Source organism: Artibeus jamaicensis, unplaced genomic scaffold, assembly GCF_021234435.1.
Source record: "Artibeus jamaicensis isolate MK-2021 breed Jamaican fruit bat unplaced genomic scaffold, CSHL_Jam_final scaffold_3222, whole genome shotgun sequence".
NCBI lineage: Eukaryota > Metazoa > Chordata > Mammalia > Chiroptera > Phyllostomidae > Artibeus > Artibeus jamaicensis.
The window spans coordinates 1,327,752-1,344,528 of record NW_026522038.1 but is presented as its reverse complement, the minus strand read 5'-3'; the positions used below and the strand labels follow the sequence as shown (position 1 = coordinate 1,344,528).

Sequence of the window (16,777 nt, the reverse complement as noted above, 5' to 3'; positions counted from 1 at the left end):
GTGCCAGAGGGTTCAATTTCTGGTGAGGACCTCCTTTCCTGGCTTGCAGAAGGCCATCTTCTTATTGTGCCCTCACATGGTGGAGAGGGACCGAGAGAGGGAACTCTGTTCTCTCTTCCCCTCATTACTAGGACACTGGTGCCTCCACAGGGGAGCTCCCCTTATGACCTCATCTAACCCTAAATCACCTCAGAAAAGCCCCACTTTTAAGCATCATCACTTCGGGGGTTAGGGCTTCAACAAATACATTTTGGGGGAGCACAAACTCAGTATATAATGGGGACATTTAATTACAAAGTGATTGAATTTTAAACCTTTCTGTGGGAGAATCTCTTTGAGTGAATTGGCATTTGGTCTGTGAAATAGCACAAATAGCCAGGTTGAGTCACCTTTCATGTAAGATCAGCCTTGCTTATTAATCTTTGGGTCACTCATAAACACTAAACAAGATCAATATCATACCATTCTTATAACTCTATTTCCATAACAAATAAAGACATAGTGAATAAAGATATAAGATATGAATGTGTACTGGTGTCTCTGTGCCTGTCCCCAACTAAAAGATCTACATCAAACGTATAACAGTGGCTTTTTATGGGAAGGCAGTGTTGTTGTATGCGTATATTACCCTGTGTGCTCCTAAACTGTTTAATTATTTTTGTAATGAGCACATATTGCATATTATGTGTGAAACCAAAAAAAGGATAAAAATGGCTTAAAAATATTCTTGGCCTACTTGGTGCTACGCATTTGAGATCTTGAAGTGATAACTGCCTTCACAGATTTCACACACAGTGTTCCTTTTGCAATGCCCAAGAAATGAAGAGAATAAAAATTTGGCTTAACACATTTCCAATGATATCTCTATTTTTTTTTCAAAAATTTTACCAGAGTAAGAAAGTAATCTATGGCTATTTGGGAGCGAAAATATATATAAAAAGAAAATAATATAGAAAAAAAAGAAAAGCATGGAAAAAGTTGAACTTGTTGTCTTACAAATCATATAAACCCCTTACACACAAAAAATTTATAATCCAAAAATCAATGGATTTGTAGGCATAGATCTGAAAAATGATGTGACTAAAATCAATAAAGCTGTTAAAGTATTTAAATATTTAATTCTTTAAGGATCAAGTGTTAGTCATGAAACAAAATGAGAACATCTGGAAGGCAAAGAGTTTGAAAGATTAAAAACCAAAAAGCAAATGGTTGTGCTTACGCTGCGAGACTTCAGCAAATGGATATAAACCCATCTCCAAATAAATACAGAGTTTGTATAATTACAATGAGCCTGAAGATGGGTTTAGCATTAATATATCTCCTGGGAGGTTTGTGGAGTCAGAAATATAAAACCAAAGCAAAGGGAGGCTATTGAAATATCACTTCCTGTCGCATTGTAGAAGGAGAGGAGAATAAACATACCAATGACTTGCATGGCCGGTTCCACGTCTGCTGTGGCCTCTTCCAACAACGACAGCAGCTTGGCGGATATCTGGTGCACGGATTCAATGTTGCTAAATAAGCTATCCACGTCCAACCCATCAATCTAAAAAAAAAAACAAAAAAATACCACAAACACCGAGCAGCAGCTGATGGAGAGAGAGGCATTGTATTTAGGATGGTTTCCCTTGCTAAACAGTGAGCATTTCATACGACAGCTCAGGCTGCACAACCCTTATTTCGGATTTCTAGAGGAAACGTGCAGTTTTTCATGCAAGAAATTAGGATGTGCATCTGTTACCTCTTTTTCTTTGTTTTAACTCAGTTGTGTGTGTGTGTGTGTGTGTGTGTGTGTGTGTGTGTGTGTGGAGTGTACATATACATAATCCTATAAGACCCAGAGTGTGACAGAGATATGAGCCAGCTGATTGGTACTTCCATGAACTGCCTTCTACCAGGGTATGTACCTGTGCATATGAATTTAGAATACTTTACTGCTTACACAGCAGAAGCCAGTCTTAATCTAGGCAAGTAACTATTTTCAAAGCTGTTTTAAATCCACAGATGTTCTCGAATTGATGACAAGTACATGTGCTAAGTTGCTTCCTGATTATTTTTAAAAAGAAATATGAATAGGAATCTTCACCAAACATATTCTGCTAATTAAAGATTCATCGTATTTTGCAACTTCACGCACACACTCAAGAACCAGTGTGATCATTCCTAGATCTTATAGCTGGCATTTATAAGAATTTACCTATTCATTCACCCATCCTCTTATTAAATATTTCCTGAGGACATTCTATGTTCCAAGAATTGTGATAGAAGCCAGTCTGTCGGAGGCAGTGGAAAGGTGGCCAACTACCCTAAACAATCTTAAGTGAGGCACGGTGACACATGTGCCCTGACTTTGCTAGGTCTTACTCAAAAGCTTTCTCTTGAGTTTAAGTCAGATCTTTCCTAATCAAGCAGTGTCCAGTTGGGTCATGACGGATTGGTACAGGCCCCACTGCACTGCAACAGGGCACAGGAGTAGGTGCCTCTTCCCCATGGTGTACTGTGCAAGGGAAACAGTGTGCATGGGGTCATTGGAAAAAAGTCACCCAAAATCAAATCATGGAGGTGCTTCACAAGTGAAAAACAGCACTCAAACACCCAAGACAGCAAAATTGGGAATCAGAGGGAGACACAAAGTTGAGCTAAGGATCAGAAAACAAGAGGCAGAAAAATTCAGGGAAATTGGCAACAAGAATAGAGTTAGGCAGACTCAGGGGAATTCTGCAGCTGAGGTCCAACAATTGCAACTTCTTTCTCATGCTCTCAGCATCAGGTTCATTGGGTGTGCCAGGTCTGTTTAGAAGGGAGAAGGGAGGCAGGCACTCATCTGTTCATCTTGTCCTTTTTGACATTGACCCACCCATCATTCCCTGTATGGGCCATGGATAATATTTTGATAAGGAGATTCTGTTACCAAACATAGAAGCATTATTTCACGTTGCATCTTCTTTAAAATTTGGTGATTATGTCAGTTATTTCTTACTCAATATGGTCTGGCTGTATACATTTCTTTTAACCATTGTGGAAAATTCCTCACCTTTCCATTACCAGTCTTGTTCTAAAAAAACCTTCCAGCCTCATTCGTAATCAAATCCCGTGTGATCGTATACGATGGGTTTGTTTCAATGTAGCACAATACTATACAGCTTTTTACTATTTTCATGTTTTCGGAAACTATCATTAGCTCTAACTATAGAGATATAGTTACATTACAATCATTACTGGCTCTTAGGGTCTTTAATCCAGTATCTTACAAAATGTTACTTTGTGAAGCAGGCACTTAAACAGGATAAGGCATATGTGGCTCTTCTGCTTGAAATCTATGATATTTAATATTATACAAAATATCTAAAAAGCAGGTAATAGTTGTATGGCTCTTTTCTTAATAATTTTAAATGCCTCAAATGTTCCATATTTCTGAGTACCACTGATTGAACAAATCATTCTAAGGGACTGTTTTATGCACCATTTATTAATTAAATTAAAAAGCTGTACCTCTGACTAGTGTAAAATATTTTCTAAAAGTTGTGTATGAATCAAATTTTTATAGGCTGAGTTATTTTAGATGTACTATCTACATGTTTCTCAAATTCATCTTTTGAAAAGAATCCTTCTAAAGTCTAAAATTTCAGCCCTAATTTACTTGTTTTGTAAGATAAAAGATTAGGTGCAATTCACACGGTGAATTATTTCATTTTGTTGTGGAAACTTTACTCTGAGAAACTGGACGTGCCTCAGATCTACTATTGTGTACATCATTCCAACTTCTCTTGAAATATCAACCATTTGGAAGGTACAGAAATTCACACAGAGTGAAGAAGTGTGCCGTGCTTAGGCACATTTTTCTGAAATTAGGAAGTTCAGAAAGGAACTAGAACTGGGAACTGACCTTTTAGTGCTGTGCCTTAGCACATCACCAGAAAACGCTATTAATGTAATACTTTGCCAGCTCTACCTGGATTTTTGGGGGGGTTTGTTCCTGAGTTTTTATTAAGTTGTCACTTCTACAGTTTATTTCCCAAGGAGAGAATCTTGCATATCTGTCTAATTTAGATTTTAAATTCATCTAGCAAGGAACTAATTCTATATCTATGTATAATCTTAGCTCAATGCAACAAATACTAAATAATAAAAACATGGCTTTTAATTTCATTTCTGGCTGGAAGACAGAAAAGACAAAAACATCAGTTGGTCTAGTTTCCACCTCCAGTATCACCACAGGTCCATGGGGATTCTGTGCCTCGTGACATGAATTCACATTCAGTCACTGCTGTGGCAGTGAACAAACAAAGGTTTGGTCCAAATGAGCTTCTAAAACTGGTAGATGATTTTATAATTATTGATATGAATATAAAGAATCATTTATGTACATTTATTAAAACATTTACTAGGAAGAGGCAATGGTCTAAGAGCTCAAGTTATGTTTTAAATGAATTAAAATTTGTTTTTTTGAAAGAAGATTAATCTAGGCATACATTCATCTAAGCAAAGTCAGTATATCATCATTTAAATGTATAAAACAGAAAATGAAAGGTCAGTGTTTCTGATGAGAATTTAATTCTTTCCATTTCACGAGTATTCAACACAACTTCTCTTTCATGTAGCAAGTTCCCGTTACATTTAAATAATTGCTGAACTTACAACTGCCTGCATGCAAAACTTCCCAGGTACAAATGTCTAAGTAAAGGAAAACATCTATAAACCTTTGTCCATTCAGAGACTGTAGTCATTGCTATAGAATAACTTTGCACCCCACAAGCACCATTCCCTCACTATTTCCAAAATATTCCTTGCATTTCCCGACATTCATATCCCAGCCCAAGTTCTTCCCTTTTCTCACAAATGCTTTGCCCTCATATTATTTCATGACATTCTACCCATCCGAAATGGAATGTGGTAATGGTAGTGTTTGTCCATTAGTTTCACACAGGTCTCTGACCTGTCCGTTGCATTTCAGAGGAAAACTATCCCCCAGCTCTATGTCATCTAGTGAACTGTCAGTCATGTTGTCCTGTGCCCTGTCTTACTCCCTACAGTGACAGGCAGTACGAAACAGAGCTGGCCACGCATTTTAGCTTAGAATGGGCAGGTCCCCAAGCAGAGCCAATGATACTCTTCACTGATTTTTAACAATGGTTGTTGGGAAAGAGAAAGGTCTGGACTGTAAACCCTAATTATGTGAGCTTATGTCTTCAGAAGTCATCTTTGTGGGGAGCTGGAATCAACAATGAGAAGGAAGCTAAGCCTGACAACATCATCTCAGTTTCTGGACTTACCTTATCTATAGCAAGACATCCTTATTACAGAAGTTGATAAAATGCCTTTTTAGTTAATCTAGTTTATATTTTATTTGTTACTTACAAATGATAAAGGACTGTTACACTTTTCCTTATTCCTAGTCAAAAATCTCACTTCCTCTAAGAAATCTTTCCTGCTCCCCGGTTAGAATGAACCTCTCCCTCTTCTGACCTATCATGACTTTGCTTCTGACCTACCAACTACTCACTGAATTGCTTGTATTGGAGAGCAACACGTATATACATGAGGCATTCTTAATTAATCTGTTTTTGTGTCAAAACTGTGAGATCCTCTACCACATTTGTCTTTGTGTATTATTTGAATACCCCACTGTGTGTAATATAGTGCTGGGCCCACACTTAGTTACTCAATAAATTTTGATAATTTGTACTGATCACTGTAAATTGTACGATCTATTTACACTGCAGGAACCATCAGTAAAATGCTCCTTGTAATCCCTCTACTGGGCTCTGAAAAGCAAGTATGCAGAGATCAAAAGTGGTTTAGAGAAAGAAATCAAAATCACCTAATGTGGTTGTTCAAATATCACATTAAGGGGATATTTTATAATTTTCTGCTTAATTTTATCTACAAAGACAAACTGTTGTGCTTAGTTTGGCCAACAGTGTATATAGAAAATTTGCTGACAAAGGCCAAACTTTCCCTTTAGTTTATACTTGGGAAACCCCGTTTATTGTTCTTTGTTTAATGCACTCTGGGGCGCACAGCCTACCTGAGTCACAGGGAGGAGCAACCAGACGTTCTCAGGTGTGCTGTGTACCTCCAACCAGAAATGCTTTTAAAAGTGAAAGCCTTTAAAGAAGTCTGCGAACAATATCTTTTAATAAACTACTATCATAAAAGCCACTAATGTTTATTGTAGAAAATTAAAGATGGATAAATAAGAAAGAAAATGCGATGCTTATAATCTACCACACAGCAATAGTCACTGATATTTTGAGATATGTCCTGAAAAATTGTTTTTTCTCCCTCCATGTGTAAACATAAAGAGTTATATGCTTCAAATAATGTTTCAAAATTTAGGTATTTGTTTAAACAGAATAACATGGACATCTTTTCATGTCATTAATTTTCCTCAGTTGCACCATTTTTAATGTCCGCATTATGTGGAAATACTCTACCTAACTACATCTTGGAAGACTAGATAAATTGCCATTTTCACTACTATAAGCTGCTCTCCTGGCTGAAACCTTGTTCACATCTTTGTTTATTTCTTCATGATAAATTTCAAAAAGATAATTATTATTAGTGTTTCTTTAGGCTCTCAAAAAGTCTGTCAAGTTATAGCAACAATTAGAAACATTGTTTTGTTTCCTAGTAAACGATTAAAAACCCTCAGCTGGGTATTAGTGCTCTGACCTCAACTTGGAAATTTATTTTTAGGCTTCTAATTTGAAATCAAAATCAAAATCTCACGCCCTTAAAGTTCCAGATTTAGACACAGGACATACCTATGACTTAGAAAACAGAAAAAAATAAATAAATAGCATCACTTTTGACTGGTGATTTCCACCAACCAAATGCTTCTCTGGAAATTGTTTCTGAAAAAGACTTCAGGGAGTCTTTTTGGTGTGGTTTGGCAGTAAATCTAGGTTCAATGTAGGGTCCAATTCTGGACTCTATATAGAATTGATACAGAGGAAACCCACCTTGGGTAGCATCTGACTCGGTCTAGCAGAACCTTGGTCTATCTACCCCATCCAGAAGCCAGTTCCATAAGCTGTGGTGGGAGGGAATCCACAGTTCCACGGGGAACTGCTCTCTAGAAGGGGTCGATTCCACAGCATCACGAGGCCTGCCTGTGTTCCCTAAATGAGTGTGCTCTATTATTCATGTGGACACTGTGGAAGTCCGGTGGCATAAAGACTGTAACTGTAATGAGTAAGGTAAGAGTGATAGAAAGTTGAAAATATATTTAAAAAAACTGCAAGCAGCGGAGACCCAATGGAACTATTCTGAGAAGGAAGCACCAGGACTTTCTCTCACAAGGGAAATGCTTATGAGACAAAAATTACAGCAAGTGGAAAAGCATGTTGGCAGAAGTTCCTGGCAACCAAAGGCTACAATAATTATCTAATTACTATGGCATTTACTCAGTTGGTTTCCAGACTACAGAGCTTGTCAGAGTAAACTGGCCATTATTTCATCAGGTTTCACAAAACTACTGATTTGTATGTGTGAAAATTTCTACTGTGAAGCTAGATTGTGCACTGGCAAATTGAGTCAAACTACACGTTGAATCAATCTCACTGCTAGACAGCAAGACTTTTAATTATTATTGGGGTTAAATGTCCCAGTTACCTGGTAACTGCCCGGAAATGTTCCAGGCCAGGAGAGGTTAATGAGGACAGATCTACATCACGGCAGAGGTGTCAATCCCTTTAGAAAGTAAGGTTGGGATTCTGGGGCAGGCATCTTGGCCTGTGCAAGAGGAAGAACAGAGTCAACAGGGGTGAATAAAGGCCAGATCAGCAACTGTGGTCAAGTTTAGAAGCTCCTGAGACCTCGGAGAAAGAGGACTGAGAGGATGGAGATCTCCGACCTTTGTTTGATTAATAATAAAAAAGTGAAGTGCTTATATTAATATCCTTGAATAAAAGGTGGATAGTGACCAGGGTCCTGCCTTTGTTTCTCTTCTCCACCCTGACACAAGGACAGGAAGAAAAGAAGTTGCTTGGTGGGGCTTGGGGGTGGTGTGCAGGTTTGCTATCCTTTACTACTGGGGATCTTATAGGAAATACTCAGAAGACCAATAGTACTGCTAGGAACAGTCCTGTGAGCTGAAGATCCAGTAATTTTGTGATCTTTCAGAAACTCTTAAAAAAAAAGAAGTAGAAAATAAGCAAGGAATTTGAAAACTGGAACGAGTGAGATTGTCAGAAAAATACATACATTTTTTTATGCAACCAACTCAACCAAAAATTATATTTAAGGTCTCTAGGCTGAACACAATGAATAAACATTTCTGTGCTTTGATCACTTTAGTACATGCTGCCTGTGTGTGCATGTGTATACACACGTGTGTGAGCAGGTGTGTGCATGTGTGTTGTTCTTTCTTTTTCATGCATTTTTAAACTCAGATCCTATTAAGTGTAAAAACCAACCAGGCAAAAACCAATCATCTGAATAAATAAAACTCTCAACCTTCAATTATTTCCTTTAGATAGGTATCTGAAAAAAAACAAGTGGTATTAAAAATTACTTGCTCAACATTTATCAATTATTTTTCCACTCTGTAACACAATTTACAAAGTTCTAATTTTTAATAATAGAACCAAAGACTAGGAAAGTCTCAGGCTCACTAAAAATAATTTGAAAGGGTAGGAGAGACTTCTAAAAGAAAAAAACACATTTGCTTGAGATAATACATATAGGAAGAAAAGACAAGTGAGACAAAGGTGTGAAAAAATATGGTGGGCAGATGCGTAACGGTGGCCTGGTATAAAGCAGGATCTAGGAACACAGTTATATGACAGAGCAAACACTCATGAAGTCTATCTGTGTCATACATGCTGTAGTTTCCAAGGGCTTAGTCATTCTGGTACAGGGGTATCTGTGAACCTTGCTGGGGAGAGGGGAGGGACCCCAAGCCGGTGCAGGAGAGCCCAGGCACCAGGGAAGGGAGGGGTCAAAATGCCAGAGGCCCCAAGACTGAAACTGCAGCATGGTGGTGCATCATAGATTTTCAGACCTCCAGCTAGTGGGTAAACAAAACGGCATGTCACATGACACAGCGGGAGGAAACCAGCACAGAGTTTGTGCAGGTTGAAGAGGTCATAGCCATGTGAGTACAGTGGAAATTAAGGTGGCAGCACGGGGAGCGGCACACCTTCCAGTCTAGCCTGCTGGATTGGCTAGAAAGTGGGATGCTTCTGGAGCGCATGGAACTTTGGGGCCAGAGATTTAAGTAGAGGGCAGGCACAGTCTCACCCCTACTGGGGCCTTTTGCTCTCCTGGTCATAGGCTGGCTTGTGCCAAAGCTGAATCCCACATGCTGGGCTGCACCCAAGGACATGTCCTTACAGAATGAACCTGTGGGGAGTCCAGAGACTGTTATGAAAACACACCCCTCCGCCTGGTCTTTGTGTACTGTAGTTCATCTTGCCTGCTGCCAGGTGTTACTAATTGTGGCTCTCAGTGCCAGAGTTTGGTGAAAAGGAAATGAACTATTTATTAAAAAGTTACACAGCTTTAGAGTAAGGGTGGAATGTCCCTGTTAAAATCCCAATGTCCCTTTAAAACACCCACAAACACACACAGTACTGCCTCCCCTTGCCCAACCAGGCCAGTCAGGGGTATGAATCTCAGGAAAAGAAATAGAAGTCTGTAGCTTGGCTAGACTCCCAGTTTCTCCCTGTAACTACTCGGCTGAGCAGGTCTCGCCACAGTTCCCAGCACCATCAGTTGTGTCGCCCCGATTTCTAGTTCTTGATCCAAGACCACGTGGTACCTCCTCATGGTCCACCAATGAGAGTCCTTTCACTTCTTTCTTTCCCACATGGTCTCACATTGTCCCTATCAAGTCCTGCATTGTTTCCATTGTCCCTCGTCTGACGTGGGGGGCCGCCTTTAGTTTAAATCCCAGCCTGAACCCTCTTCCATAACCCCATTTCCAGCTCCTCCCACAACAGGCTACACCCGCTAGCACTCCCGTGGTTTCTGCCTCTCTGGGCTGCCATAGTTAGTCCAGGCAGGTGTGGCTCTGTGTCCTGGAGCAAACCATTCCCAAACTCTGGTGCTGGCACTAGGGGAGCTGCCTCCTAGTTACATCATGGGTCAAAGTCACTCCCATCTCTCTAGCTAGACTTGTTGATATGCGAAATAACTATTTTTGCATATAGATATGAAGACTAGTCCACTGTTGCTGATATGCAAAATAACTTTCAATGGCCTTGCTCCGTAAGTCCCCATCCCCCAGCCAGACTTGTGGGGATAGGGACATCCTATATTCCCAGACACCCCAAGTTCTGGACCCCATTACAAATCTCCCCTTTGGGGAGTCCTGGGGCCTCCCAGCCTACACCCTGTTACAGTGTGCCCTGGCAACAGCCCACAGGATGCTGTGGTTCCCACACTGCACGGATGGTCCCAGATTGTACCCTTTTACTTCCTCTCGGATCAGCACTTGGATGCAGGGGACAGACTGCTTGCCTGCCCTGGAGGGTTGGGGGCAGACAAGCAGACTCAGAGGCTGGGCCCCACAGATGGAGCCCCTGCATGACCTGCTGCAGCAGTCTGATCTGCAGTGGCCCCCGGTCCCAACATGGGAAGCTGCAGGGAGGAAATGTCGGTGCTGGCTCCACAAGTGTGCACTCCAGGGAGGGACCTGGAGCTGGAGTGCCATCTGTGTAGCAGCCTTGGGCTGCACAAGGACAGACGGAGTGGGACTGGTGGATCCTGCCTCTGGTTCTGGGCGCGAATGGGTTCTTTCTGTGTTTTGTGGGAAGAGATTGGCCTGGAGTCAAGGAGTCCCCTGTTCCTCCAAATTGGGCAACATTTTTGTAAAGACTTTTTTTTTGTTTTTAAATAAAAACCTTCTTTTCCTTCCCCTTCAATCTTCGTTTTTCCCCTTCAATGCCTGTGATTGGTGGTGGGCAGCCAAATATCATTCTGCTCAGTAACAATCCACTATTCGAGTTCCCACACCCTCCCCCCCAGGCATCTCACTTGTTTTTGGCATTTTGATCACTGTGTCTAGATTAATGATGACACTGCTTACAATTTTCACTGGTACTTTCATCAGGGTGTTCTCCATGGCCTTACCTCTCACACTGACCTTGCCCCTCACACTGACCTTGCCCTATCTCCAGCAACTTGGATATCATATCATGTTTCTCTACTCAGGCTATGTCCTTGGAATCCAGTAATGAGAGTAAAAATACAACAGAAGGTTCAAATCAAATACCCCCTGCCTTGATTTTACCTGGAGTGTCCATTTCTTAAGTTATCAAATTCCACAGTATAAGATGGTTTGCTATATGCAGAACCTGAAACAATAAATCTCAGTGAACTGTGTTAAAATCACCAATGTGGGCCTCATGCCTGAGGAACTTAAAGGAAAATGGGGGCCAACTTGGGACCGACTTGCACTCCCTCAGGCTTTTGGGGCAAATGATGCATGGATGTCCCCCTTGGATCAGATGTGGTCCTTAAGAGGGAGTGGGCCTGTGTAAGCTCATCCCTGATTTTGCCTTCAGTACTGAAGGGCAGGATGTGGAGGTAAGCCCTGATGCCTAGGAGCTGAGGAAAGAGTTGCAAGCTACCACCTGGAATACAGCTACAGTCTGGATCAAGTAACCTTCAGGAGGGGATGCCCCCATCCCTCAATCCATCCCCCTAGCCCCATCACCTCTGTCATGGAAATTTAAACACACACCCCAGCGAAGCACCCATAAGGGAGTTACACTATTCCATTTGGAAGGCCCACAGAATGTAAAGCCAGCCTATGACAGACAAAGTCCAAGTGGACGTACCCTCTCCCTCAACTTGCGTCCCATTCATCCTTCCCAGGGTCAGAAGCTGGCTGGTGACCTGGTTTCTGGGAATGAGGAAGGGTAGCACCAGGGACAGAGACAGGGAGAAACCATCCATACTCCCTCCCCCCACTGCAGGTTTCCTGGTGAAGCTGGCCTGACCTGAGAGAGAGTTGATGCCAAAGTCAGAGTAGAAATTAATATCTCGGACTGACATTCTAATTTCTGAAATGAGACTGTTTGTCTTAAAGTCTGTTTCATAAGAGAAAAAAAGTCATGGCCTGCCAGAGGTTTTATTCAGGGGCCAGACAGCATTTTCCCACCATTAAGTTTATTTATGCTCCTGAAAGCGTTGCGTCACACTCCAAATCCTGAGAACCACACAGAAGAAGGAAGGAAGCAAAATGAGTGCTGATTTTAGAAAGCAGAGCCAGTCCCCACAGCATCTTTAAATTGCTAGTAATTTCTCACTTTCCTCCCTTTAGAGAAACTATCCCTTGGTCAGGAACCCAAGGTGCCCAGCCCAGTGTCCTTAAGCCACCTGATTTCCAGAACACACTCGAACTTCGGCAGAGTTTGAATTTCACAGGCTATTGCCCAGAATGTGGAAACAGGTATGAGTCCTGGAGAGGGGGGAGGTCATTACATCCCTTGTATTCACAGCACCACCGAATTCTGGACTCCAAATCTCAGGGTCACTCCTCTGTAATGTAATTGTACATGTAAGGTTGCTCCTCTGTCACCCTGACCTCAGATACCGATAGTTTAACCACACAAGTTTCAACATTCAGCAAGCCACTTTTGTTACTCCATGAAGAAACTGTTCATTTGTACTTTGTGTCTCTGAGAGATCTTTTAAATTCATCTTCACCCCCTATTCCCCAAATTAGCTTACCTAATACTTTCAGTTTTCCAAAAGGGTAAGTTGAATGGGATTTGCAACACAGTGATAGCCTCCCCTCCTTTAAAACATTCAGTTCCTCCCAGTTGCTGACAGAAAAGACCCCAGATTCCTCACACTGACAGTGCTGTCTGGTCAGGACCTTGCGTTACTCCAATTATTTTTATTCTTATGAGAACCACCTGCTCCAATCTAAAGCAATGGCTTGTCCTTGGACTTGCCCCACAGCGGCTCACTTGCGCCCTTGGCTCCTGTGGTCCTCTGCTCTGCACTGCCGCCCTGAGCCAGCCTCCGCCTAACCAGGGTTTCCCAGGGGCAGCGCCTGTCCCTTCTCCTGGACTTCCCAGACCATTTACCAGCCTCAGCCACCCACAAACAGTCAGTAGTTATTTCTGTTCATGTCCCAGACACTGGAGATACAGGAGAGAGGGAATAAGACAAAAATCTGTGCTTCATAAAGGAGACAAGTAACTAAAATAAGTAAGTAAAATATATAGCATGTAAATATAGGATGAAATGTGATAGGGACAACATTCAGCAGGGAAGGGGGAGAGGGAATGTGGGGGAAGCTGCAGCGCGGGGGGCCTCACCACACCCCCTCGGTACTAAACATTCCTGTGCACCTCGAAGGCCTTGTGCTGCAAGCAGGTTTGCTTCTCTTCTTAAAGGCATCTGTGACCACAGACGCCTACTACTAGAGGGCAGTCTGGAGTGTCAGGGATGAACGCTCCCGGGAGCCGCTCTCAATCAGTGTCTAATGGGAGTTGGTGGATGAATACCCCTCACGTGAGGTGTATCTGTACAGAGTCCTAGGGCTCGCAGTGAGATAGCAGGTCACAGGGGTAATCTGCTCAGGAATGTACCCTCACTTGTCTTCCTTTCTTTCTCTGTCTTAGTGCCCCATTTCTCTACTAATGTTCCAAGGGATCATCTCCTAAATAAATGACTTGCTTGTAAATGCTTTTATCTGAATCTGTTGACGACTCGGTATAAGAGAGAGTGAGGTGGTCAAGGAAGGTTTAACTGAGTAAAGGTTTGAAGGAGGTGAAGGAACGAGCTGTGAAAGTTATGTTGGGGAAGAACAGTCAAGATGAAAAAACCATCAAGAGCAAAATTCTTGAAACAGCCGTGTTCTTGGCTTGTTCTCAAAAGACTGAGAGGCCAGAATGCAGAAATGGGTGATCTCAGGGAGAATGAGACTGGTCACGCCGGACCTCACAGATCATCATAAGGATGCCAGGTTTTAATCAGAGCAAGATGAGAAGCCATTGGAAGGCACTGAGTAGACGAGGGACGTGATCTGGCTGACATATATGTTTAAATCACTCTGGTTTTTTGGTTGAGACAAGGGTGGGAGAAAAGAGATGGGTCACGGGGCAGGTGCATTAACCTAGGTGGTTACTGATGGCTTCTTGAATCACAGTAGCAATAACAAAGGAGGCTAATAGTGGTCTAATTATGGATCAACTGCGCAGGCAGAGCTAATAGAATTTGCTGAAGTAAGAAAGAATGCAAGGGCAGCAAATTTTAAAGGGAAAATTAGGAGCTCAGTTTAGGACATGTTAAAGTTGAGAGGACTTAAGGACAACCAAATAGAAGTTTCAGTGGAAAATTGAATATAAGTAAAGCAGGATTTCAGGGAAAATATCTAGACTGGACATAAAAAAATTTTAACTATCAACACATGGATAGAAATTAAAAGCATGAAAGCAGATCAGATTCTCAACAGAATGGATATAGACGAAAGAGAGTAAAGGGCCACAGACTGATTCCTGATCTACTCGAGTGTTTAGGCATAAGGATCAGCCAGCACAGGAGGCTGAGAAGGAGCAGTTGGAGTAGTAGGACAGAGACCAGACAGAGGACATGGAGTCATGAAAGACAGAGAAGAAAGTTATTCTTTCAAATGCCGTTAACAGGTCAGGAAAGTGAGTGCCTCCTTCTGCTAATGTTTGAAGTAATTGTTTGCTGTATAACTAATTAGCATAACTAATCACAAACTGCCTTCTGTCACCATCATTTTTAACATCGTCTTGAAATATATATTTGATTGTTATTTGGCTTTTTATGTGTTTATGTGTCATTCTTGACCAGATTATAAACCCTTTTAGGAAAGGACTATGACATAAATTTCCTTGATGCCCACACAGAACTCAGCAGAGGCATTCATTGCATGGAGCAGACACTTGACAAACATTTAATCCTTTAATTTGGATATTCAGCTGAAATATCACATGATACATTGCCTTGTCAGTCTCTCTGGAAGTGATCTGTCCCTTCTGTGAACTCTAGTTGTGCTTTTTTCTGCACTTCGCAATACTGCTTTGCATTACAAGTTATCTTTTCATGACTCTGAGCCTTGTCACCTTTAACTAGGGATTCAGAATCTTTTGGTGGCAAGGAATGAGTTTCATATGTTTTTATATGAAACTCACTTTCACTAAAATGGCCAAGAATGAATTCATTAACTCATGTGATTTTCAATCTTGTCCATATGTAAAGTGCCTTAAATAAGTGATTATTAATAAATACTTGTGTCCCTGATGTGTGCTTCCTTTCTGAGCCAGTACGTACTCTTTGTAGTCTGAGATTTGGGCAGCGCACCGGTATGCACAGCTATGTTGCTCTATGACGGAGCCCAGCTGTCTCTCCTCTAGAGAGGTTTATGGCATTATTATAACAATCGCAGACACTGAAACTGGCTATTCATCTTCATGAAGGAAAGCAAATTAAAGTAGTGGTTTATGCATCTCATACTGAGAAAGACATGATGAGCCAAAGATTGTGTGACCCGGGTTATAGGGGGGTTCCTGAATATTAAAATAGATCCATGTATCACATTTCTCTTGTTCAGTTCTGGACACACCAACTCCTGTAACTGAACTAAAAAAAGCATTAATTTGTCTCCTCATTTGGCCCAGCAGGCTTTGATCTGGACTATAGGTTATAAAAATTAGAGAAAACTAAAATGGAGCTTATGAGGGTCTTATAAAAGGAATAACATGGAGGAAAGTTTCCATTATAAAACTTCAATTAAAAAATGATAAAAAGAAATCTGTTAATTTTTTAGCTGAAGTTTTCTAAACAAGCAAAAATAAGAGACTGCTAGTAATAAACAGAACTTTCGTATACTAGAATATGGATGTGTCACTTCCATACCCAACTAAATGTGACTCTAATTAGACTGCAAACATCATGTCTTCTAGCACAACAGAACAGAAAGGTCCTCCCAGGGGACATGGGAATGGAAGTGAAGAGCAACGATATGGTGTCAGCACTTAACACGGAGGTTAGTTAGAAGTTATATGTTGTGATTAGCAGCATCACTACTTCTGCGATTTTTGTTTTTAAATTACATTTTACAGCTAAAATTTCTAACTAATAAGAACTACCCTTATTGATAAATTCTAAAAAGTAAAAAAAAACTTCACTGAGATTTTTTTCCTGGCTTTTCTAATGTGACTTTGAGTATCTGACTTTATCATGGAGGAACAATGACCAGATTATGCAATATATTCTAGGATTTCCCATAGGAAGTGAAAATTAAGACTTTGATTTAAAAAGACAATCAAACATGGAATTCTAACTTGGCACGTGATCATGGGATTCTCCATTGTTATGTGATCTTACTAACCATGGAAATTATAAGTTTTAAAGGATTGAAGTTAAAGGATTGAAGAAAAAAAAATATATATATATATATATATATATATATATATATATATATATATATATATATATCAGACTTCCAGCAAAAGCTGCCCAGAAAATCAGAAAGCAGAGCACAGACAGAATTTTTTTGTCACTATGTTAAATAAAAATCTGAGAAATCAAAGCATTGCTGCCCACTAACATTGAGAAGTGGAGAACAAAAAATGACTGAGAAGAAATGCACTTGGGCAGCGGTGTTAGCGAATGCTGTGGTGGTGACTGTATGTATGGCTTTTGATTTCATATTGTCACCCTGGCTTTGCTCTCTGCACTCATGAACTTTGTGAAGTCCCGTGACTAAGGAGTCTGACATCTCCGGAACTGCTGGACTCTCAGGAGAAGAGACTGGACTAAGTAGAAGGTGAAGTAGATCCAG

At 40.9% G+C, this 16,777-nt stretch overlaps 1 protein-coding gene across 1 annotated transcript in view; it reads right to left on the bottom strand.

Moving 5' to 3' along the window:
- The window catches only part of ARHGEF38 (Rho guanine nucleotide exchange factor 38), a 127,167-nt gene that overhangs the window by 53,711 nt on the left and 56,679 nt on the right, over positions 1-16,777 (bottom strand). Inside the window, exon 3 of the mRNA XM_037154443.2 lies at positions 1,423-1,546. Coding sequence (XP_037010338.2) covers positions 1,423-1,546 — 124 coding nt within the window. The remainder of the gene's footprint in view (positions 1-1,422; positions 1,547-16,777) is intronic.